Below are 24618 nucleotides of genomic sequence, written 5' to 3'. Positions count from 1 at the left end.
GATTATTGAGTACATGAGCAATCTACCTGAAACCTCCATGAATCAATGTAATAGCTAACAAACTTGGGATGATCAACTCAAGGCTATCATGATCCTCTAAAAAACCAGCATTTTAATACAAATACATCAATATATATTTGAAAATAATGCTGGTAGAGAAAACTGATAGTCCAATCCTTATTAGCATGTTCCTCGGTATTATCATAGATTTTATGTACGGATTTCCTTACCACATGCACAATTCACCTCATCTGGACCAGGCTACTCTATCAATCTCATCCCTTGCAGATTTGTATAACTCGAGCCTCTTCGCACATTGCTGCCTCCTTTCCATCAATGCAGGTTCTTCGTCTAACAGTTCTGCGAGTTGCTTGCCCTGCACAATAAACGAAAAAACCACTTGATAAAAATTCTGCCATCCTTCTTTTGTAGCTCCTTGTAATGTATTATAGAACTCGGTTTGGTACAACTAACTATCATCCATGCCTACCTCTCTCAAGTAATTTTTAAGTGACAACATATGATGCATGAATATGTCAATAAAGCAACCAGGGATTAGTAAAACAATTGTGTTAGATCCGTAGAAGGTACTTTACGAATGGCATTATGTATCAAATTCAATTAGGCATGTCTGAAGATAATTCCATTGTCAGTAGGCCCAAGGAACCTGTTATTCATCAATTTACAATATTCTGTTTGAAATGGGTTTATCAAAATCTAATTTCAGCACAAAGGGTAGGGAGTTATTGCTGGATACCTCCTTTTTGCCCAGTTGAGTATAAAAATGATCGAGTAAAGACCGCTTGGCTTCCCTCACTTGACAATGAACCACAGCCTTTGGAATGGTATTCTTCAGTGTCTCTGACACCATCTGAACATAAGAGGAAACATTTGATCCTATCCTGCGGAAGTGGCCTTCAGTATATCGTTCTGCAGAGGAGGCAGCAGGGTTTCCTCCCTTCTCCACTTCCTGCGGAAGTTTCCTGAAGAAATCCACAGTCATGTATGAAGATTCCATTTCCACTAATCGCAAAGTTGTCTTCTTACTATCTTCCCTGAATCTCTCCAATGCTTCAACGGCAGCTCCTGCTATTTCAGCTTGAAGGGTTGGAAACTGTTTCAACTCCTGTACCATTCCAAAAAACCAACTTAGATCTTCCCTTGCCAGTAAACTGCTGCTACTTTGAAACTGGTAAATTTATTAATTTCAAACCTGGGTTTCTCCAATTGACCTTCTAACAATTTCCTTCAATATGACGTGAACCTGGAATATCATAATCCCAAAAACAAAAGTGGATTATATTTTTTTATTGGCACTAGGTGTCTGGGTACGGCGTCCCGACTAATCTCAGGGTGCACAGGCCTCAGCAAAAAGAGGATTACATCTGTAATGCTTGTTGTAAAATTTTGGCAAAGCCCGCAATGAAACATTTAATTGTTTTTTTCGTAGTGGGGGAAACAAAAAATATACCCTTGCAATAGCATGTAAGAGAACATTTTTAACAATCTAATTTAATATAAATTACTTTTGGAGACCTCAATGTATGAGAATGTGAGATAATTTTAGACATGATACTATTACCCCCCCCCTGCGGGCGGCCCTCCTTCTAGCCCTGGCCTCCAAAGAATAAATCTTGGTCCTTTGAGGCAGTTGTAAGGGTAGCAAAATGTGACACGACCCATTAACTTAACATGAACACGATACAATAAAAGTAGGTTTGGATTTAACCTTAACGGGTTGGGGTCAAAACAGGTTGACCTGTTAAGCCACAATTTTTTAACGAGTCAATAACAGGTCAACCCGTTAAGAAAGTTAAATTTACTTTTTTACCCTTATACCTAAAAACTAAAAAAACCCTACTCCCGCCGCACTCTAACTCAAACTCCCTCACAATCTCATATTCATCTTCAAATATATTGAGTGTCTCTCTTAGTTCTCAATTGAGTCAATTCTCATAAGTCATGACTGCCTCCCATACTTCATATGGAATGTAATTTTGCTGTTTTTAATGTTTGGATTGTAATTTTAGACTTATGTAATGAGTTTTATATTTTTGGGAGATATTGTGATTTTAAATTTTATGTGAAATTATGTTGATTGGGTCAAATGGATTATTTGAGTCAATTCAACCCATTTACATAAACGGGTCGTATAGTGTTGATATATTTTTAATTAATTCATAAAGTGCCAAAACGGGTTGGATCGTCATGTTATTTAAATGGGTCATGTAAGGGTTTGGAAATCTAACCCGTTAAGCTTAACGGGTTGTGTTTGGGTTGACCCATATTGTATAATATACATTTGTCACCCCTTAGTCGGCAATCACTCTGAGAAGGGGAAAAAGAAAATATCTCGTGAAACTCGTAGGCCTGAATCCCCAAGGAGAAAACAATTAAAAAACAAGCCCCAGGCACAGCCCATCAACCATGAGAACAAGAAGAAATAAAGACAAAACCACTTACGGCATCTACAGAAGCTTCTGCTGGGCCTCTGAAGTAATTAAGTGCACTCTCAATGAGGCGTCGATACGCTTGCTCAGGTGCAATAAGATGAGGCTGGTACCCATCTGCTTCTGAAACCATTTTCCTTAAATTTTTCAGTGAAAGGTGGTGGTCAAATGGAAGCTTCTGCAAAGCAGCAGGTAGCTGGTGTTCAAAAACTCCATAAATCCGATCACCACCTGATCGCCTGAGATTTTAGCAAAGAAATATTGGCATGAGCATATTATCTGCACTTCCCTACTCCAATATTACCAGGTATATATCATGCTTACTAAAATTAGAATTAGAATATGATCAGATGCCAACTTCATCTTAACAGATAAACATAACAAATCAAACAAAGCATTTATGTAATTAACAGCTCCTGGTTGTTAGGCAAATGGTTTTTCAAACAGTAATCTATTCAATTTTGCTAGTCGAAGGTAATTATCTATAGTGTGAAGGAAAACATATCAGCATACATACAAACAAATACACAAGAATAAGTTCCACAATCCTGAATTAAGATCTAAATGTGTTCAGACATATGAATTCAGTTTGCCATCTAAATTCATCTATTTAATTGGCTCTCATCTAGCAGCTGAGATGAGAGTTAAACAAACAGAAGAAAAGAAGAAACAGAGCATGGTACATTACCCTCCGTCTAAATGCTCCTTGAATATTCGATCAAATATACGGCATAACTCTAGGATAGCATACAACTGGGCCTGATATGTACCATCAAAATAATAGGAGTCAATATTCTTACTCAATTCTTATTACAACATCAAAAATGAAAAGAAAAACTCAATAATAAATAATAAACTCATAGACAAGTTTCTCACCCCAGCATCAATGGCAACTGGCCTACCAAGATGGTTTAACTCTGCTTCAAGTTCATCAATGCTTCTGTTAATCAACGATGAGATGCCTGGTATGCGAGCTTTAATTACAGATTCTAAATACTGAGATGACAAGTTCAAAGCATAACCAGCCATTATATAGAGTTAGAAAAAATAGTAGTAAGCTATTCATCACATTAGAGATGAAGATAGACAGGATAAACAAAACCTCTGAAAGAATTTTTGCAAGATATTCAGAGCCCATTTTGCTGGATAAGTGTGCATAATCAGTACTCCTGGCAAAGAACTCATGCTCCCTCCACCGGGCAGCAATCATGTCAACATTTTTATTTATATCAGACTGTGAACGGTTTACAATTCCAACCCAAGGGTGTTGAAGCCGATAAGCTCTTCCTTCAAGAACCTTCAAAATAACATGGAAAGAAAACGCACATTTAGGGCATCAAACTTTTTTGCATCAATGTGTTTACTTGGAAGAATAGCGTTTTCATTCTGCCAAGTTTGCATAAATTACAAAAAATGCAGAGGGAACAGAGAAATTAACAATTACAATAACCAAGAAAAACTAATATAAGTGATTTATAAAGGTACAAGGGAAACAATCAATCTAAATGCAATTTTCTAGCTTTGGATGCTTTGGAACCCTTCAACTTTTTCCAGTGTTACTCAAGGCCCACCTGGTACACGTGTAACTAATAAATAAAAATGACCACTTCAGTAATCAACTTCCTAACAGATTCTGACAAACTAAAAACTAATACGTTTGTCCCAATATAAATATATGAATAAAGAAATCTCGTATAGATCATTTATTTTACATTAGAGGTAACACAAATTTTAACAAGAATGTTGTTTTCATTCTCAGAGAAAAAAAGGTAAGCTCTGTACAGGAAGTCAAAGAAAAACGAACTTCAACTTTTAGAAAATGGACATGTGTTTTTTTTAATAAGCAAAAATGAAAATATATGTTAAGACATTTCAAAAACTAAAATATTTAAAATGATATAAAGACAGCATATTTATGTAGGGCTCTTTTGGGCAAACAATAACACTCCTTCCCTACATGGAGTGCAGAACACAAAAGCAATCATTGAGTCAACTGTATCTTCTAAACTTCTATCAAAAATTGAGTTTGGTGTGATTCAGAGCATACAGTTATGAAAATGAGAGAGAGAGAGAGAGAGAGAGAGAGAGAGAGAGAGAGAGAGAACATATAGTCATAATGTAGTCACAAGTTGCCTAATGTTTATCTTACGTCAACTACTCAAGAGGGGCTTGTAGGGTTCTACTTTATTGCATATTAAGCAAGCGTAGAATATCATCCAAAATAAAATGAGAAACATCTTCAGCAATTCCTCATCTGCATTTGATAGAGATGCACTAGAAACTTCATATAGCCTCCAGCCAAAATTAAGTGTCAAGAATTTAAAGCCAAACCCTTTAGAAAAGAGAAGGCATGAGTTCTTACTTCCAAAGCATTTGTTCCTTTATCCATCAAATCAAGCTTTGTCAACACACCAAATGTCCTTTCACCTAAAAACAAAACATGTGATCTCTATATTAAAGAAAAACCAAAAGAAGAATCATGGAAGCATATTTACAGAGCTACATTCATATATGCGTAGAACTTAGAGATAACCACAGACAATGTACAGAAAATATACCTGTTGGATCAACTTCCCTTGCAAGCTTGATGGCATCAGAGGTTGCTATATCTTGATTGGCTGGAGTTATGGCCAGAATAATGCAATTTGGCTGCAATCCAAGAAACATAAGTTTTTTAAATAACTAGTAAAGAACTCAAACCAATTAAGCTACTCAGAACTTCAATAGACTATACAGCCAATCAATTTAAAAGCATGGCATATTAATTTAAACACATAATATAACAATCAATCAGCTTTCTTTGCAACATCAAAAATAAGTAGCAACCAAATGGATTATTTGAAATTTAAGTGAGAAACCAGTTTCTACAGGAAATATAAGGCAACACTCCTTCGTAAATCTAATTTCCTTGATTAGATTTTATGGCAACTTTCCTCCGTAGATCTGTAATGTGTATTAAAAAGGTGGTTCTACAGTTCTTTGCACATAAAGGTTTTCAAAGGCAGCTTATGTAGTTATGAAATTAGAACTTGTCAAACATAAATCAAGGAGCAAGTTATTTAAACAAGTATACAACATACAAGTATGCTTTAATAAATGACCTTCCCTCATGATAGCCTCTTCCCTGGTTTACTCTGTAGCTCACAGTTCTAAGGTTATCCGTTGTAAAATTGAGACAAATGAGTGAATATAGATGAAAAGAACAATCTCCCAGAATTACATAGTAAATAGAACTTAGAGAATAGGGCCACTCATTATATTCTTCTTACTTACTGTCTTCTAGTTAAGATTTATGTGCAAAACACATAAAATAGAGTCATGAAGTCAATAATAAGAATGATGTTAATAGATATAAACTCGTAAGTTGAATGAGAAAAAGAAAATAGAAGTCCTTTCTTATTACCTTCTCAACATATGAGCGAACCATGTTTTCAATATCCCGAACAACACTCTCTGGCTGTCCCTCTAGAAATACCAAACACCTCAGGTTTTCAGAACTTAGGTTAATAAAAATGAAACGTACAACATGGATAAATCCAATTAAGCAGGAGAGGGGAATCTAAAGAAGCATACCTACAGCAACCTTTGTTAAACCGGGCAAATCTATCAATGTTAAGTTGACAACTGCCAGAAAATAAACTGCACTTGTCAGACAATGTAAATGACTCCAGGACATTACGACAATTTGCATATAAAGTAAAAGTGTGTATATATATAAACACTTTAATCTGCTTGGTATGCAGAACAGCAGCAGATAAACATATGATCAGAATTATTGCTAGGAAAATGTTTGGAGAGTGACCAGGGGATATAAGCTTATTAATTATTATCTATGTATATAGTGGGATTTAAATCCCAGTCTCTGTTCACAAGAGAGATTTTGGGTCGCTCCAAATGCTATAATTCTCTCCTAGAGAATACATACTGTAGCACTGCAATGACTTCAATACACTTCTGAAAATTGAGATCACAGATACCTAGGAGCCTCATCTATGATGCATACTCGTCAAGAATTACGAAAACAAAAACCAGTCAATCATTAAAAAATAGCTGTCATCTGTGGTTTCATAGATAACAGATCCAAAAAATACCATGCATCAGAGAAAACAAGGAAAACTTATTATTCTTTACTCCTAACTCAAAGTCTGGATTCAATTACCATTTTGGGAGTAGATACTGAGATGAATAGGAACAGGAGAAATCTGTTTCGACTTCCCAGTCAATCTATCGGTCTCATCCTGAATTTCCTTTCGAACCATAGCTACAGAAAAGAGACAGTCAAACAACATATTCAAAGTGCACTTTCCACTTCTTAATTTATAAAAATCACAGCAACCGCACAAAGCAATGCTAAACAATCTCTAAACTTATATTTCCAAGCAAGATTTGAGTGTAATGCATCAGAAACAACATAGATTACTATAATAGCTACTACAATAACAAGTTAGATACCCAAAGTAAAAATATCAGTAAAGAATTATAGCTTGAAAATATATGGATTGTAACAAATATATAATGATTAACAAATCAACTTTGACATTACCTTGAAAATGTTGGAATATTCTGAATGTGAACATGTCATATTACAATTTTTGTTGTACCAATAAACTTTAACATATCAAAACATTTTTTTTCGTACGTAACAATTTTAACAAAACAATTTAGCAAGAAAGAGAGAGAGAGTTAGTTGGGACAAGGAGTACTTTCCAGTGAGGGGTGGCTGGTTGGGGGTTCGCAATTTGAGGGTCTTCAACAAGGCTCTCTTAGGAAAATAGATGTGGAGATAAAATTAGGAGAGGGAAGCATTATAGAAGGTGGTGATTGATACTAAGTATGGGAGTAATTGTTGTTTCTTTTTTGGGCCGGGGGGGGGTTAAGGAAAAATATCCAGAAAGGCTGGGGTTCTTTTCTGGACACACTAGACTGATGATAATAGGATTAGTTTTTGGCATGATTATTGGGTTGGAGATAAGGCACTTAAGGATGCTTATCCCTCTATTTTCAGAATTGCACAGGAACAAGATGCTTTGGTGGCCGATTGGAGGGAAATTACTAATGGCTCACAACAGTGGAATTCCAACTTCATTAGGGAGGCACATGATTGAGAGGTTGGTGTCTTTGCTGAATTTTTTAACTTGCCATACGCCTTTGGAATTAGTGATGCAGTGGTGGATAAGATTGTTTGGACTCCACCTGGTAAAGGGAACTTCTCTGTACACTCTTTCTATGAGGTCATTGCTAGTCAGACTAGTAACCACTTTCCTTGGAAAAGCATTTAGAGAAGCAAAGTGCCTCTTAAGACTGCTCTTTTGTTTGGACTGCATCCCTAGGAAAGATCCTCACCATTAACAACCTAAGGAAACATGGGTTTATCCTTGTTGACTAGTATTGTATGTGCAAAAATAGTGGTGAAACACTAGATCATCTACTTCTACATTGTGAGTTTGCACAGCCTCGTGGAATTATTTTTTCAGCAAAATGGGATTAGCATGGGTTATGCCTGGGAGGGTGGTTGATCTACCAGCTAGTTGGAGAGGGATTAAGGGGATACCTCAGCAGCTATGTGGAAGATGGCTCCCATTTGTCTCCTTTAGTGAATTTGGAGGGAAAGGAATGACCCAAATTTTGACGATCGGGAGCGCTTTTTGGAAAAATTTAAGTTTTTCTTGAAGACTTTATTTATGTGGGCCATTGTTATAGGTTTTGATGGGCCCAACTTTCATGATTTCCTTGCATCCATTTCTAGTTCCTAACTAGGTGTAATCTCTTATATACTTCCTGTCTACTTGGGCTATGCCTATTTCAATATGAAAAATATATCTTCTTACTTATCAAGAAAAAACAATCCTTAATGTATGGGTTGAAGTACCATGTTTCTTATCCAATTCCTTTGTCAAGTTTTTGTGCAAACATCCCGGTAAAAAATTGATCTTATTAGCAAAGAGAAAATATCAAGGATGCGGGAAGCCTAATGCAGGCAAGAAATAAACATCCTTAGCAGCCAAGCAGACAGCTGGACGGGTTTGAGAATAGTCATACATATGTGAGCCAAACAAGGCTCTCAAAAGAGAAATTATTGATAATGTAAGTATTTTTTTTATCATGTGAAACCTCACCAAGGTAAGCCTCTTTGGACTGACCCCTGGGGAGCAAATCCCTGATACACGACCCCACATACTTGACCATGTATCAGATAACCCAGGATATGAGTCCACAGCTGACCAGGTGAGCATGTAAGTGAATATACAAAAAGTATTGCCCATAGAAATGAGAATCTATACTTTCAATTCAGTTAAAATCTTGAATGAAGGTAACTAGGCCTAGGGGTTGGCCAATTGAATAAATAACAAATTTTTTTACTCTTTTAGAACACAACAGAATGATTACCCCTTGACATCATATATGTTGAAATTGCAAAAAATCTCAAGTAAGGTATTACAAATTACATTGATTGTGCTTCTAATTCGGACGATAACAGTGCTCGTGATCAGTTCATAGTAATAACTGGAGTAGAGATATGAAGAGCAAAAGGAGTGATATATAACAGATATTAAAATTCATTACCACATTCCATCTTGTGAGTGAATTTCAAACATTAAAAAAAAAAATGTGTAGAATTCTGAAGTATTAGTGGGCCATCTTTCATGAAATAAGTCAACAGAAGGCAATCAAAAATCATCAAGAAATACGAGATTACAAGTACGAGGGAAACAAATAAGTAATAGAACATGTAATCATATCTCCATTCAATCAAAGGGTATCATTCCAATTAAGTGCAATAGCAATTCCACCTAAAAAATGGTGCAACCATAGATCATCAATCACCCAAGAAATGACATACAAAAATCAGTAAATCGTTTGTTTGGCATGTGAAGGAACTCTGCGTAGTCTTGTAGACCCAGGTCCGTTTTCTGCAGCTGCAACACTAAAGGCCTCCTCGTCACAATCCCTGAAACTCCCCGGCCAAATTCAGTTTATCAAATAACAAAAACTTTTATATTAGACAAGGAAAACCAAGGAGAAGGAAATGCAGTTAACATCAAATTATTAATTTTTTTTATTTCTTTTCTTTTATTGGAGCAAAATTTTCATTAATTAAAATAATTCGGCTTGTAGGGGAAAATGATCTGATAAAACCATTTAAGTTCAAAAAATTCAAAAGAAAAAAAAAATTAAAGTGAAGTAGAAAAAGAAAATAAACTCTAATCAGCCAAGGCTACTACAGCAGTATTATCATTCTTTAAGAACAAAAGCCAACAGCAAACATAAAAAGGAGTCAAAGTTTTCGCTTGTCTTCCTTTTATCCAATTTATCATCAACCAAATAGACTGAAAATTCGGAATCAATATAAGAGCATATGAAAATTATTCAAACAAAAAAAACCAACCTGATCCCCTTGGAAGAAAATCACGCCCGACAATGCTCTCCAACACCGACGACTTTCCCGAACTCTACACTCTCACCCAAAACACATCACAGTCACAAACACACTAGAAGCATCATGCATGCACACAAACCTAGAGAGAAAAACCTGAGCCATAGCCCTTACGTTCCTTTAAAGACGGACAAAGGAAGAGAAGCATATGCATACGAACAAACAGTTACACTAGCAGAAAGAGAGAGGAAGTGAGAGATAGAGAAGACCTGACCTGACCACCGACGACGATGACAGAAGGAAGGGATTCCCAGAGAGTAGGCAGAGCAGTGTCAGCAGCAGCATAGTCACCGAGGACAGTACACGCTCTCTGAATCCGGTTCACAAGAGAAATCAAGCTCTCCATAGTGCCGCCCATCTTGCGAACCCTAGAGAAAGAAGAAGAAGTATAGGAACGGAAGAGGGGGACAGAGACGCAGCAGAGAAGAAGGAGAAGGGGAAGAAGAAGAAGGAAAGCTATTTTGCCGGTGGTGGTTTTCTCGGCAAGTTTGAAAATATTTTTCTGAATATTTTAAATTTTATTTCTCTGCTGATTTGGATGTGTGAGTGAGAGTGACGATCTGGTGGAGAAAATGTTGGGCGTGGTCTCGTGGATTCGACGTGCCGCATGTTTAGCTCCGTTTAATGTTTATTTTTTCAAAAAGTCTATCCAATCATCCTCGTTTTGAATCCGGTCAATGCATTTTTTAAGACTTCTTATACCCTTTAAAAAAAAAAAACTCTATTTTTAAATAATAGATAAAGGCACATTAATTTACATATCGATTTAATAATAAACTATTTATATAATTTAATTTAATTTATAAAATAAAATTTACTGTTTAAATAATATGGATAATATATTTTACATACTAACTTAGTAATAATTATTCATAAAAATACGTCGTCGATATCATTTAAATTTAAAATTTTATTTATAAAATTTATATTTTAAATTTTATTTTTTTAATTAAATTATGACATATAATCTCTATCAATGATTTATTTTTCTTTTCTATTACTCAATTTTTTGCTTTCTTTAAAATAGATCATTTAATTCAAATAATAAATTAAAAATATATTATTACAATATTTAAGTCTATTATTTAGATGTCTTCGTCGGTGATAGAGACGGTCGTGCACTTCTTCCAAAAAATTGTTTTCTTCTTTAAAGCCTTCATGCCTTTTCAATTTTATTTATTTATTTTTTCACTTCTTAAAGTTGGAAGCATTTGAATATTATTTTGGCGGAACCCACTTTGGATTGCTTCTCCAAAAGACGAATGGGCCGAATAAAGAGCAAAAACTGGGCTCGATTAGACGTTTAGAAGCCCAACAAGGCCCAGACAACTTTTAAGTGCAGAAAGAGTATTTATTATTCATTGATTAAATAATCTGGGCCACTTTTAGGCGTGGGCTGGAAGTCCGAGAGGAGAAAAGCCATCTATTCCCACATCGGAAATAAACGAAAGGATATGTAGGAGGCAGCACGTAGAAATTAGAAGGGAGGGCAGCCGAGATACTTACTTACCTGGACGGGGTCGATGGTCGATCAAGAAGGGCCATGGCCTAGGCTAGTGACCTCCATTGCACGCAGGAGGGGTGCTCGCCTAAGGTCTCCCCAAAGTGGGAGAGCCTACGTCATAATTTGTGCCAGTGGGGGCCTGCGTTCGCGCGGCCCCTGCCTACTTACCAAACTCAAAAGGTTTTCTTTCAGAGTCAATATTACGTTGATGTCTTCAATATGTTGTTTCTTCAACTTTTTCATCCCTTCTTTTCTGGGTAAGATATTCTCTTCCTCGATTCTCTGTATGAGATGAGAATAGGAAACAAATACGATCCTATTGATCTACATAGATCAGACGGTCAATGTGTCCAACCGTGGTGAAGAATCTGAATCGGATGTTGTTCATCAGTACATGATTTATAATGTTTCTCACTTCCTTTTGCGAATCTGTCTGCTAATCTACCTTGCAATCTTCCATAAGACTCAGCTATACTCACGAAACTGATTCATAGAACGCACATTGACTATTTATAACTATGGTCTTGGATGATGGTGGGAATAGAATAAAATGCTGAAGCAGATAATTAAAAAGGAATGTATCTGATAGAATCATCAGCAGAGAAAGTTCTCTTCTTTTTCACAATGAAAATCCTGGGTTTTACATAGCTTTTCTTATAATAATTGTAGTTCCATTAACAGACCTCTATGACAGCCTCGGAAGGCTCACCATTGCCGGTTTTATTTGCCTGGGATTTAGAGTCATCGAGGTAATGTTGATAGATGTAAGAAAGAAAGCCCCAGATGGCTAACAGCAGGGCCATCACCTTCACCCCATTCAACTTGTCGTGGAAAAATATTACTGCAAGAATGGGAACAACAGGCAAAGCCAATGTACCAATGACATTGGAGAAGAGAGATGATACCTCAACGATCAACCCCAACATCCCCACTGAAGAAATTTGCCATGTCACAGCCGTCCAAATCAGAGTCATCAAGTAGGATACCCTTCCTTTTCCATATTCCTTCATCTCTTTCCCCAAGACTTTCCAGTCTCCGCTTGCAAAAAGTCCTGCGACACACACACATGTTGCGACTAGCGACGGGTATATTTGCATATTCAGGACAGCAGAGAAGGTCTCCCTTTTTATTACCTTCTGGAAAGACAGCTGCACTAGGGAGAGGTATAATGAGAATGTTGCAGATGCACCGAGAGTGCAAAGGAATCCAATTACATACTTTCCTTTAGGGACTCCAGCATCAGTGTTTTCAGAGTCAGCATTGACTGCAAGAAGGGATGCTGACATGGTAACAAGGACTAGAGAGTTGAAAATAAAAGGTGTGAACTTTTGTGAATTGAGGAAGAAGGAGAAGAAAGCATTAAAGGCCAACTGGGTTGCGCATAGAAGTGAATAAGTAGAGACAGGGAGGTATAAGAGTCCATATGAATACATCATGTTATCACCTGCCAATAGGAGGCCGAAGGCGAGGTAGAGTAAAGCGAGCTTCGAAAGAGGTGGTGGTGTGGCAGTGGCAGAGGAAATGTCTGAGGAAGTGGTTGAGGTGGATGCTATGGATGGTGAGAACAAAAATAGGAGGGGAACTAAAATTGGGAAGCCTGCTGATTGAACAAATGTTGCCATCCATTTGCTATTCCCACCTTCATCATAGTATAATCTTCCCAAGAGAGTGGCTGCAGATTGGCCGGCAAGAAGAAACAGAATATAGGTGACCACACGAAGCCACCACTTATAATGTTTGAGCCTAGGAAGTTGTAGCAGCAGTTTGGTAAAAGACGTTCCCTCATGTGAGCTTTGCTCTCGATCATCACCTAATCATACACAGATAGAGACAGAAACTAGATGATATGTTTTACACCATGTAATCATGACCCAGTGCAGAGAAAACGATCAAAATAAATAAAAAATAAAAAAATATATGCATGTTGTTCGACAATAAAACGGTGAATTTGTCAGTGACTGACCTAGGGTTTCTCCTTGCAGCTCGAGTGCAACCGCCATTAAGATTCAGATAATTACAGACTAGATCAACACAAATATAAGCTCCTCTTTCTTCTGTTGTTATGTACTTCTAACAACGATCTTGATGAAGCATTACAGAAGACCTCTGAAAGGGTCAACTTAAGATTAACTGCTTCAATCTACACTACTTTATGCACGCACTCATCCGCTGAACTTCTCTTAAAAAACTCAAGAAGCTAACCAACCAAAGTTGACTTAATACGGCGGATATCCGCCTTGGCTCATTTGGAACCTGCTCACATGCATTAGACTCAGGTTTGGAGACCACAAGAGTGTCAGACTCTCACGGAAAATCAAGGTGAGCTGGCTTGTAGAATACCGGTCAAAATTGGTTAGCTGCCAATTTTCCCTTTGGAGTTATGCTACTATTTTTTTTTTTTTTTTATTTACCTTCTTTTCATCGTCCAATGAAACGATATTAAATCAATAAAAAATTCTTTAATATGTTTCACTTGTCAAGCAATCATTTAATACCAATGTTAAGAAAAAGACGATAAAAAGATGATGATTATCATTTTTTTTCCCACTTGTAGATGTGGATTGTCTAATAGAGCTAACAAAAAGGTGCCAAGTTTGTCAAATGTTTTGGTTTGAAAGGGATTTGTTTGGTTGAAAAAATTGCTGAAGTCAAGGTGTCAAGAGGCCAATCAATAAGAGCTAGTTCTTACTTCTGCTGCTAAAAGACATCATGATTTTGTAATACAATCTTTTCTTAGTCTTTAGGAGGAGGTTGCTGCTCAAGTCACCATGGGTGCAGAATAAAAACCAACATGAACTATTTTGCAGAGACTTGGAAAATTGGGGTGATTTCCACATTTTTAATGCTATGCCTTGTGGAAAACAGCACGAAGTAATTCGTATTTTGGATGACTTCAATGTTGACGTAGATACAATTATAAGTATAGTTGTTTATGTTGTATTCTTATACTTACAAATCAATGGTGCTCCAATTGGTCAAAAAAAATATATTAGTCCCCCGCATCGGTCAAAGATGACAAAGGGTTTGGAGCAGCTTTGTACTATAAACAACAGAGAAAGAAAAAACAAGGCATAGCTTTCTTAATAGCCTCTGCCCTCTTGACTATTATTAGTATTATATAGCTTAGTAGTTATTGTCAGTTTAATATCTTATGCATTGTTATTAATACAGCTTTTTATAAGTGCATGCCGTGATGCCATTGCTAGAGGAAGAGTATTTTATCCAACTTCCTCAAACAACATTCAGAATTGCTTTTGTTCTGAATAGCCCTTATGCAATAAAAAAGAAATAGATGTGCTGTGAATGATAGCAAGACAGGAATAACAGGAGTTGTTCTGCTGCACAGTGCAGCTTATGCAGAAGAGCTGAGCAGTGTCACTAGATGCATTAGTCCCACTTAGATTAAACAAGGTACACAACAGAGCAAGAGTTCCCAATAAAGTAGGATAGGAGATCCGAGAATCATCGTACCTTTCTTGGCGTTTTAGCTTAGATCAAAAAGGAGTTCCAATTGATCAAGATTTCTTACAATTTTTATCCAAATACTTTTTTACATTCTTCATAGCTTGCAACTGCAGTCGCAACTGCTGTCCTGAAGTGATGCCATTGCTTTGCACCCCAGCAATTTTTCTTAACAATGTTCCCAAAGTAGGTAGCAAAATTCTTTTTTCCCCCTCCTCCAGGCTATTTGCCCGCCTACTTTATCACTGTATCTGCACTCTCTGAGTTGCTTCCTCCGTCTCACATGCCCTCTCTGCAACCCACTTCCTCTTGGAGTACTCCTACTAGCACGACACCAGCTCCTAGTGACTTTTAATAGCTTCAAACATAGAGATTTTTCATAAAACCTAAAAACAGAGAGAGAGAGAGAGAGAGAGAGAGAGAGAGAGAGAGAGAGAGATTCCAAAGTGTAAAAGAGTTGGATAGTTACGGAATCAGTCAGGTCAGTTGGTTCTGGTTCTTGATTTTGGTTTCCATGATTTCACAGAACTAATGTGTTCATCATGAAATTATTTCATATCCAACTTGGTTACTTTAACAAATGCAACATCTATGCCATAAATTGACTTTCACGGATTTTTTTCCCACCTTTATGGCTACCTTTTTCCTTTCGATTTTTTTGTTATTACTTACCAAGTAATACTAGGTACAAGCTCCAAATGCACAAGTCCACTTTTTAATAAATGGTCTGCGGAGGCTTGTGTATTTAAAGCTTATATATATCATTTCTCTTGCCTACAATCTCCTATCCAAATTGCTGAGGACCATAATACATCCCCTTGGGGAAAAAGAAAAACATAGGTGCTAAATTAACTCCCTCACACACAAAAAAGAGATTCCAAATAAACTATCACTTGCTCTTAATATTAAGCAAATTATATCTTCGAATGCATCTCTCTTTATCAGAAGATAGAGTATTAGACCTAATTCATCAAATTCAGAATGAAAATCTATTTCAGAAACATCTTACAGGCAACAATAATTGCAGACAACTTCCAGTTCCTGATATAAAAGGAACCATATAAAAGGAACCGACTCAAAAACTTACAGCATACAAGCCAAAAAACAGTTTAGACTGTGCTCAGTAAATATAGCAGAAATGGGTAAATACCAAAATCTATTTAAGCCAGTAAAATTTACTACACATCTGACAGATTACTGCCATCTAATCAACACAGCGCATATTCCACAATCATAGTTCTACTCCTAGCTCTTCAGACCCATGTATTCCCTAAGAGAATTTCAAAAGCAAGGCGTTTGAAAGATTGTACCCACGACAAGTACATTGAAGGAAAAGGAAATCTATCGAAAACTTTACAGATCTGGAGCAAAGAAGGTTGAAAACCAAAAGGCAAGAAATAGAGCACAATTTTCAACAATAGCATCCACTTGACTGGGGCTGGGACTGTGATGCACCACCACCAGTAGACCTCAGGTTCACATCAACCATGTCTTCTTGCTTTGTTGAAGAGAGTGTCTCCATTCCTGGTAAGGCAGCAGCAATTTTCCGAAACAATGCCTGGACAAAAGTTAATCAGTACAATGAATTCATAGAAAATCAAAACAAAAAAGCTTCACAGCTATAGTTGGGTGCATCTGATTAATGGACTCCACGCACTTTACTTTTTCTGAGAATCATCAAAAGAAGTAAAAAGCCAAAATTAATGCGACTTGTATGAACTTCTAAAGACAGTTGCAATGATGCATGAAGAGAGGGCACCAAACCAGAGGTATACCTTTATATTAAAGCCAGCTTTAGCGCTGGTTTCAATAAACATGACATTTAGCTCACGAGCTTTGGCTTCTCCTTCCTCTATGGAAACTTGCCTGTGGAATTATGCCCAGGAGATTAATTTGAGTCAAATGTAAGCAGATTGAACACCAAAATTGACGAACTTGCAAAAAGTATCATAAGTAAAATAGAAGAGACCCATTGATGCATTTTGGGCAACGTATCGATAAATCTCAACCAAGAGATCTCAAGCTGCCCCAGATGGTGGGTAAATCTCACACAAGAGATATCGTACTTAGAGAGGAAACAATACCTACATAAAACTTATAATGTCTGGCAAGTCTAGTTCTGACTTAAGCATGGCAAGAATGTCTTGGGTCTAGTCACTCAACTATTACACTTTTGGAGTGGTACGGTAAACTATGAGTAGCTGTATTTTGCCCCTTCAGCAAAATGCAACAAACAAATTTGAACTTAGAATAATTAACAAAAGAAAATATCAAGAAGAGCAATCACGGTTCTACCAGCCAAAATTTTAAGAGCAATCATAATTCAGAAAACTGGAAAATATTTCATAACTTTCACCAACTTCTAACACATCTTAGTATCATTAGAAGTCACCATAACTTCAAATCTTAATAATTCTCCCAAACCTACTGAGGCCCTAAAATTACAATATACCCATAACCTGTGCCCACCATATATAATTTTACTTTTTTGATAAGTAATAAAAATTTCATTAGGAAGTGCAAAAGGCACAATCCAAGTACATAAGTATCCAAGAGAGGCACTTATTAAGACACAAAGAGATACAAGAAATCCATTAAAATGTAGACAAGTGCCTCACACACACACTTGTAGACGGTATAATTCAATTTCAATGTTATCATACGGTATTGATGTCAATTTCAGAGGATCAAATTCAACCAATATTTCAATAGAAAATTTATAATGACAACATTCTTAGACCCAAATCATATCTGCACCCTAATTTTATCAATTATGCTACATACCATAACAGGTACACTAAAATAGGACAGAAAATTCACCATGAACCAGTCTAGTCAAATATACGTGATATAAACCATCTACCTATTAATAAACTATTACCTCTTCTCCACAAGGTCGGTTTTGTTCCCAACAACGACAATGATGACATCGCTGCCCCTCTCAGTGCGAACCTCTTCTATCCACTTTGAAGTGTTTAGGAAAGTTTGCCGACCTAAAATCATAGAGCACTGAAATAGTCAACAATCCATAAGCATTCCAGCAACAAGGTCAAACAACTAAGCCGAAACATGACTGGTATCAACAAAGACTAAGAAGGAAGCCTGGTGCTGCTATATCACGAGAGTACATATGATGCAAGTACCACATCAGGGACTTGATCGTTCTTGAAGTCCAAAAGATAATAATAGTTGTATACAAGCACGAATAAATCACTTGGAATCAAGCAAATAACTAACTGGAAGTCAAATTTCAAAATACATACTAGCAACATCATACACAATGACAGCAACAGATGAATCCCTAATGTAGCTTGGAATAAGACTTCTGAATCTTTCCTGTCCAGCAGTATCCCTGCCCTCATATAACATAAAAAAGGATCAAACTCCACAGGAAACATATATATATATATATATATATAATATATTCTTAAGAGTCAACAATACAAAAAATAAAGTGTTGCTGATCACATGATAATGGTCATCAACGTGCTGGAATACGTATGAATCAAGAAACAATGTAAGTCCATGTTTTCAGCATTATTCACCAGACAAATATGTTTTCTGAGCAAGCATTGGGTAAATTCTTATGCATGTTGCTTGAAAATAAACTTCAATATACTTAATAGAAATTGAAAGTTCAAATTTTTGGGAACAACACAAATCGAGCTTTAGTGAGAGCAAAAGTAAACCTTGTGGCAGCTAGAAAAGTATTTGATGAGGCATATATAACCGGAGAATAAAGTGTTTCGTCTCTCTAGCAACACAAAATGGAGAAAAAGAAAGTATTGCATAATTTGATGTAGGTGAAAAACATTGATTATACTAGGAAAGCTAGCACAATTATGAAGTTCTAAATGCTATTTCAGTTACCAATGGAATACGATTGAGAGTATTGAGGGAGCTAAACTGCCCAGTTGTGCCGACTACAGTTAAGGGGCCGAAGTTGGTTGCTTGGTCTCTACTGATAGGGAGGTTCACAAAACGGTGGGTCACTTGGAAATCCTGGGATGGCTGGTGAAGGGGGGGGCGTTGTCAGGAATGCGCAGAGGCGGGTTCTTGGGGGCTTTGCCCATTATTATGGCTAGGCTACAAATAATATTGTTGAATGTAGAGCAATTCTTGATGGCCTTTATCTTTGTCAACATTTGGTGTTGATAGGTGTGTTGGTTGAGTCGGATTCTAGTGTGGTGATGGGATGGTTTATCTCAGGGACTTGTAAATATTGGTATTTGTGGAATTTTTGGAAGAGGCACAATCTATCATTTCTTTTCTAAACATTCAGTTTAAACATGCGTTTAGAGAAGCTAATATGGTAGCGGATTTTTTACCAAAACATTGGGCCAATGGCGGGACTAGGGATTTTTTTTAGAAGACTTTGGTTCAGGTAGACTTAAGGGTCTTATACGTATACGTACGGATAGGCTGGGTATTCCTTATGTTAGACGTTAGAGGCGTTGGCTGTTGATTGTGGTTTTTCTTGGGTTGTCGTGCTGTAATTATGGTGATTCCTCCGCCTGAATGATTTTTTAATAAATGTGGAGGTGCAGTCCTCCTTTTGTTTTTTTTTTTTTTTTTTTTAAAAAGAGTTACCAATGGAAATTGAGGTATCAACTACAGAATAGAGGAGTGTTGCGGAATTCAAGTATCAACTGCAGAATAGAGGAATATTACGAAAGTTTAACAAATACACAATACTCAAAAAATTCAAAGGTCATAAAAATGAAGCTCATATATATTTTGCATGCGTCTGTTAATGGTATTTCTTCAATGGATATGTAAAAGAAGTGAAGTAAGTTCCTTCGGATATGGTGTGGCAACTGTATGACTTCATCGGAATTTCATCTAGAGTGGATTAGGGGATGAATTCAAATTCCATCTAGTAAAGTGGGATAAGGTGTGCTCCTCAATTTCATATGGTGGGATGGGCATTAGAAACCTGAGGGTTTTCAATCAAGCCCTTCTTGGGAAATGGTCATGGTAATACAATATGAAACTGGAAGCTTTATGGAAATTGGTGATTGATTCCAAGTATGGAGGCTTGTGGGGGAGGTGAAGCACTAGGGAGGTACATGGGGTGTGTGGAGTGGGAGTTTGGAAGCATATTAGAAAAAGGTGGGGGGGTTTTGCTTGTCATGCTAGACTTGTGCTGGGAGATGGCTCTAGAATTAAATTCTGGTACAACTTATGGTGTGGAGATAATGCCCTCAAGGATTCTTTCCCTTCATCTTTCAGGATCGCATGTGAGAAGGAAGCATCAATGGCCGATCTTATGGGGATAGCTGGTGATCTAGTCCAATGGAATATGAGCTTTACCAAGGCAGCCCAAGATTGAGAAATTGACAGCTTTGAGGATCTCTTTAGATCACCAAGCCCCCAAGGATCTGACACGTTGTGGCGAGTACCTGCAGGAAAAGGTATATTCTCGATTCTCTCTTTCTATAAGTCATTCACACAATCGCATAACAATCACTTTCCATCAAGAAAGATATGGAGAAACAAGGTGCCTCCCAAAACGACATTCTTTGCTTGGATAGCTTCTCTGGGTAAGACTTTGACAATGGATAATTTATAGAAACGCAAGGTAATTATAATGGACCAGTGTTGTATGTGTAAAAAAAGTGGGGACACTGTGGATCATCTTCTATTACATTGTGAGGTTGCTAGAGTGTTATGGGAAGATGTATTCAGATGAGATGATTAGAGCTAGCCTAGGTTATGCCTGCCATTGCGGTTAAGGTTCTAGCCAATTGGACAAATCTAGGCAGTATTCTACAAATTAAAGTTGTGTAGAAGATGGTTCCTATTTGTATTCTATGGTGTGCATAGAAAGAGCATAATGACCGGACGTTTGAAGACAAGGAGTGCTCATTGGAAGAGCTTAGATTACTTTTTGTTAGAACCTTATTTTTATGGGTCAAACCTCTTGATTTCAACGGCCTTGATTTTCATGATTTTCTTGTTTCTATTTCTCCTTCCTAGATCAGTGACACGTCTTGTATACCATCTTGTGTACTTAGGCTATACCTATTCTTTTTAATACAATCGTTTACTTATCCCAAAAAGAAGAAGTTCCAAGCATTTAAAGCCAAGATCTCTACAGAATACAGAATAAATACTGGAGTTTCATACGAAGTGTTGTTTAGTAATCAACATGATTTGCTTACAATCACATCCACCAAACAGAGTACAACCCCTTTTCCCTTAATCAAGATGAAAGCACATGATCAAGTACAAACGTCCAGTACAGAATATAAGCTGCAAAAGATTTGAATGAAGCATTATCCATTTACATTCAGCAAAACTTTCCAAATGGTATATGGAAATATATAATGTCAGTTATCCTCCATCCATCATCATACCTTTACCCAATGAGCTCAGCATATTATTATTCTTTTTCCAAGCCCTTTTGGGTAAATGGTTGTGGCGGTACCAACAAGAAAATGAGGCTTTGTGGAAGTCGGTTATAGTTGAACGTGTTGGGGAGGCATGGGTTGGTTGGTGTTCAAATGAGGTTCGTGGATCACATGGGGTGGGTTTGTGGAAGAACATTAGGAACGGTTGGGAGACCTTCAGGAGACATACTCATATTGTAGTGGGGGATGGATCGAGAGTTAGATTCTGGCATGACAAATGGTGCAGTGAACGGAGTCTCAAAGACAACTTCCCTGCCATATTCGAGCTAGCACGAGTCAAGGATGCAGCGATAACGGATTTGTTGGTTTTCTCTAATGGCGTCCTTCAATGGAATGTGGAATTTACTAGGGCAGCACAAGACTGGGAGTTGGAAGTTATCACAGAATTCTATGCAACATTGTATTCCATATGCATGACTGAGGGCCCCATGGATAGGATACTATGGAGTCCCTCAAAGAAAGGCAAATTCACAGTCAGGTCTTTTCACAAAGTTTTATCCAGCCCAAGCATGCTCAATTTCCCTTGGAAAAGCATTGGGCAGATGAAAGCTCCTTCAAAAGCAGCGTTCTTTGTGTGGACAGCAGCACTAAGTAAAATCCTCACCACAGATAACCTAAGAAGACGTCGGGTAATGATAATGGATTGGTGTTGTATGTGTAAGAAAAATGGGGAATCAATTGATCGTCTGTTTCTACATTGTGAGGTGGCTAGGACCATGTGGGCGGATTTCTTTACGGGTCTTGGAGTAGCATGGGTCATGCCCTGTAGATTGGTGGATTTTCTAGCCTGTTGGAGAGGACTTCGAGGAGATTCACTGGTGGTAGCAATATGGAAAATGGTACCCATATGCATATGTTGGTGTATATGGCAAGAGAGAAATGACAGAAGTTTTGAAGATCATGAGAGAACAATGGGGGAGCTGAAAGTTTTTTTCTTCAAAACATTGTTTTCTTGGGTGGGAGCCATTGTATGTAATGGACTAAATGTCCATGACTTTCTTATTTCCGTTTTCAACTCTAGATAGGTATCTTTCAAGTATACGCCCTGTGTACTTGGGAGTTGCCAATTATGATGAATAAAATTTCTTGATTACCGATCAAAAAAATAAATAAAAGGCCTGCTTATTCATTGTATAAAAGCAAGCAATGAAGCCCAAGGAAACAATTTTTTTATAGGTAAAAAAAAAATGAGAAATGGAAGAAACCTCTAACTAATATCTAATTGCCAAATCTTACCACAACTGCAGCCGAACGGTTCGATCTTCGAGATACATAGTTTTTGATAGAAAATCAATACCTATTGTAGCCTGATAATCAGGAAAAAAAAATTAGTTTGACTCTAACTAAACATCAGCGAGTAAGTTCAAGAAAAAAATTGTAAACTAAGAAATGGCCACCTCAATTAGAGAGAGAGAGAGAGAGAGAGAGAGAGAGAGAGAGAGAGAAGAAGGAACAATAATGACAAGAGGTATTTGTCTGCAAGATACTGAACTTCTATCTTTGGAGGAATACAATAAATGGAGCTTGCAATTCATACAAAAGTACTATAATGTAACAGTTATCAGCACCACCAGTTACCATATTCAAATATATGGTAATTTCAATAGCTAGCATGCATATATAACCAACCATTTATCATGGACTTAAAGGCTCAAAATGAGCACTTCCAATGTGGTTTATCCTACGTCATGTCTTACCTTGGAAATTGTGACGACCCTGAGCACCAGATGATCAGAAAGTTATTTAAAAAAGACCTCTCTTAATATGTTATGCTCCTGGCTAAGAAGGCAGCTTCAGTAAGGTACATATTATTGAACTAAATTATGTGTTATAGAATTAGTGGGTAGACTATAGATCTGACTAAAAGAAATGAATTCGTCGGGATTAATACTAATATGTCAGAACATTACATTTAACTTCTCATTAATATCATTCAAAGCAGAAGCTACCTCTAAATTTTCAAGAGTTCATTCACCGGTCATATAAATTTTTTATCATGCTCACACATCCTATCTAGCAACAGCACTATGATTAGCTGCGGCAGCCATTGTCATTTTGATTGATTTGTTATTCCGAACGAAGACAGAGTAATGGACGTTACTTTCACCATTCTGTTTCATCCAATAAATAAAAAATTTCAAAGATCTATCAAAATCTCAAGAAAAAACACAAATGAAGCCCCTACATACCCTTCAGTCATCGCTCAATGGGAATGTTTGGCTAGAACCTATAATTGCGCATCCATCATCGTGGTGTATGCATTATTATCTACCCAAAAGTAGTCATTGGCCAAAATTCATTATCACATCATAACTTTTTACTCTCAATTTGGGTCGATAATTGGTTTACGAAAAAAAAAAAAAGGAACTCAATTAAACTTTGATCAATTACAACTTCTTAAAAACCAAAAACAATACATGGCAAGCCTCTCAACTCAAAAAACAAAGAAATAACAACATAACAAAGCAAACAGAGCTAGACCCAGAAACGAGAAATGCAGAAAGCTAGCAACAAACAGATCAAACAGCGAAGAGACTAAGTTGTATGTTCGATCAGGGGCCAGAAACATAGAGCAAGCTGTGATCTGATAAATTTAAAAGAGGGATCTGATGGTTTTGGAGCTAACCTGATAGGTGTTGTCGAATTTGTCGTACATGAAGCGGGTGATGATGCTGGTTTTACCCACTGACTGGTCCCCCAAGAACACCAGCTTGTACTTTGCTAGAGCTGACACTGGTGCCATTTCTCTTTTATAGAAATCACAGAGGGAGAGCGAGAGAGAGAGAGATTCTTGTAACGGGGTTGTAAAGGTCTGGTTTTTGGTTGGGTTTGATGTTTGATCTGTTTCGGCGAATACACTGAAAGGCAAATTATGGCCGAGTTGCGTCTTGTTTGGACTGCCACGGGTTACATGCCGATTGCCGGTGCCACTTCTTTTTCTTGGCAAAACGTCAGAAAGACAAAAATAAAAGGAACAAATGTTATTTTATTCTTATACTTTAAATACTTAAAATGGACGGAGTATACAACAGTTACTAAAAGCTCTTTATTCTTTCCATTTTTACATTAATCCGTTGAAATGATACTCTTCTGAGTTTATATCTTTCTCTCTTTCTTTTTTAACATAAAAGTGGCGGAGAATTTCCAATCTAGGTCTTTCATTTTAAAAACTAGATCAAATGTCCTCAAGGGATCAAGCTCTTTAACTCTTTTTAAGTTTATATTAGCATAAAGCACAAGCTATGCTCTATCTGATTTTATGAGCTTGAGTACACTTTTCTTCATGTCTTGTATAGTAGAGTTCATATAAATGTATCCTAAAAGTTGTACAATCATAAAATGATTTAAAGAAAA

General features: G+C 37.0%; 3 protein-coding genes and 1 non-coding gene across 5 annotated transcripts; 1 reads left to right on the top strand and 3 right to left on the bottom strand.

Moving 5' to 3' along the window:
• Positions 1–69: 69 nt before the first annotated feature.
• On the bottom strand, positions 70–10508 carry LOC122289833 (phragmoplastin DRP1E-like). The gene is made up of 15 exons (XM_043097163.1): positions 10100–10508; positions 9838–9901; positions 9292–9399; positions 6610–6711; positions 6024–6074; positions 5854–5915; positions 5009–5099; positions 4813–4877; positions 3553–3747; positions 3327–3446; positions 3139–3209; positions 2464–2689; positions 1214–1264; positions 758–1126; positions 70–376 (listed from the first exon to the last, which is right to left on the bottom strand). The coding sequence occupies exons 1-15, from the start codon at positions 10241–10243 to the stop codon at positions 248–250; spliced, it is 1848 nt and encodes a 615-aa protein (XP_042953097.1). The 5' UTR covers positions 10244–10508; the 3' UTR covers positions 70–247.
• Positions 10509–11387: 879 nt separating this feature from the next.
• Positions 11388–11549, top strand: LOC122290656. Its single transcript, XR_006236515.1, has one exon. It is a non-coding gene; the product is annotated as a U1 spliceosomal RNA (small nuclear RNA).
• Positions 11550–11985: 436 nt separating this feature from the next.
• On the bottom strand, positions 11986–13743 carry LOC122289851 (probable purine permease 11). 2 transcript variants are annotated; one of them, XM_043097198.1, is made up of 3 exons: positions 13353–13743; positions 12834–13199; positions 11986–12653 (listed from the first exon to the last, which is right to left on the bottom strand). In XM_043097198.1, the coding sequence occupies exons 1-3, from the start codon at positions 13387–13389 to the stop codon at positions 12064–12066; spliced, it is 993 nt and encodes a 330-aa protein (XP_042953132.1). In that variant the 5' UTR covers positions 13390–13743; the 3' UTR covers positions 11986–12063. The 2 variants fall into 2 exon arrangements, with proteins under 2 accessions (XP_042953132.1, XP_042953131.1); XM_043097197.1 differs by having other exon boundaries at positions 11986–13199; positions 13353–13738.
• A 2074-nt stretch (positions 13744–15817) lies between these two features.
• Positions 15818–24225, bottom strand: LOC122289852 (ras-related protein RABH1b-like). The gene is made up of 6 exons (XM_043097199.1): positions 23891–24225; positions 22501–22571; positions 18115–18203; positions 17733–17844; positions 16627–16717; positions 15818–16409 (listed from the first exon to the last, which is right to left on the bottom strand). Exons 1-6 carry the CDS (start codon positions 24005–24007, stop codon positions 16263–16265), a joined length of 627 nt encoding a protein of 208 aa, XP_042953133.1. The 5' UTR covers positions 24008–24225; the 3' UTR covers positions 15818–16262.
• Between the last annotated feature and the right edge of the window lie 393 nt (positions 24226–24618).

Source organism: Carya illinoinensis, chromosome 12 (assembly GCF_018687715.1).
Source record: "Carya illinoinensis cultivar Pawnee chromosome 12, C.illinoinensisPawnee_v1, whole genome shotgun sequence".
Lineage (NCBI taxonomy): Eukaryota > Viridiplantae > Streptophyta > Magnoliopsida > Fagales > Juglandaceae > Carya > Carya illinoinensis.
Note: the sequence above shows the minus strand (reverse complement) of the source record. Positions and strands in the feature narration are given on the sequence as shown.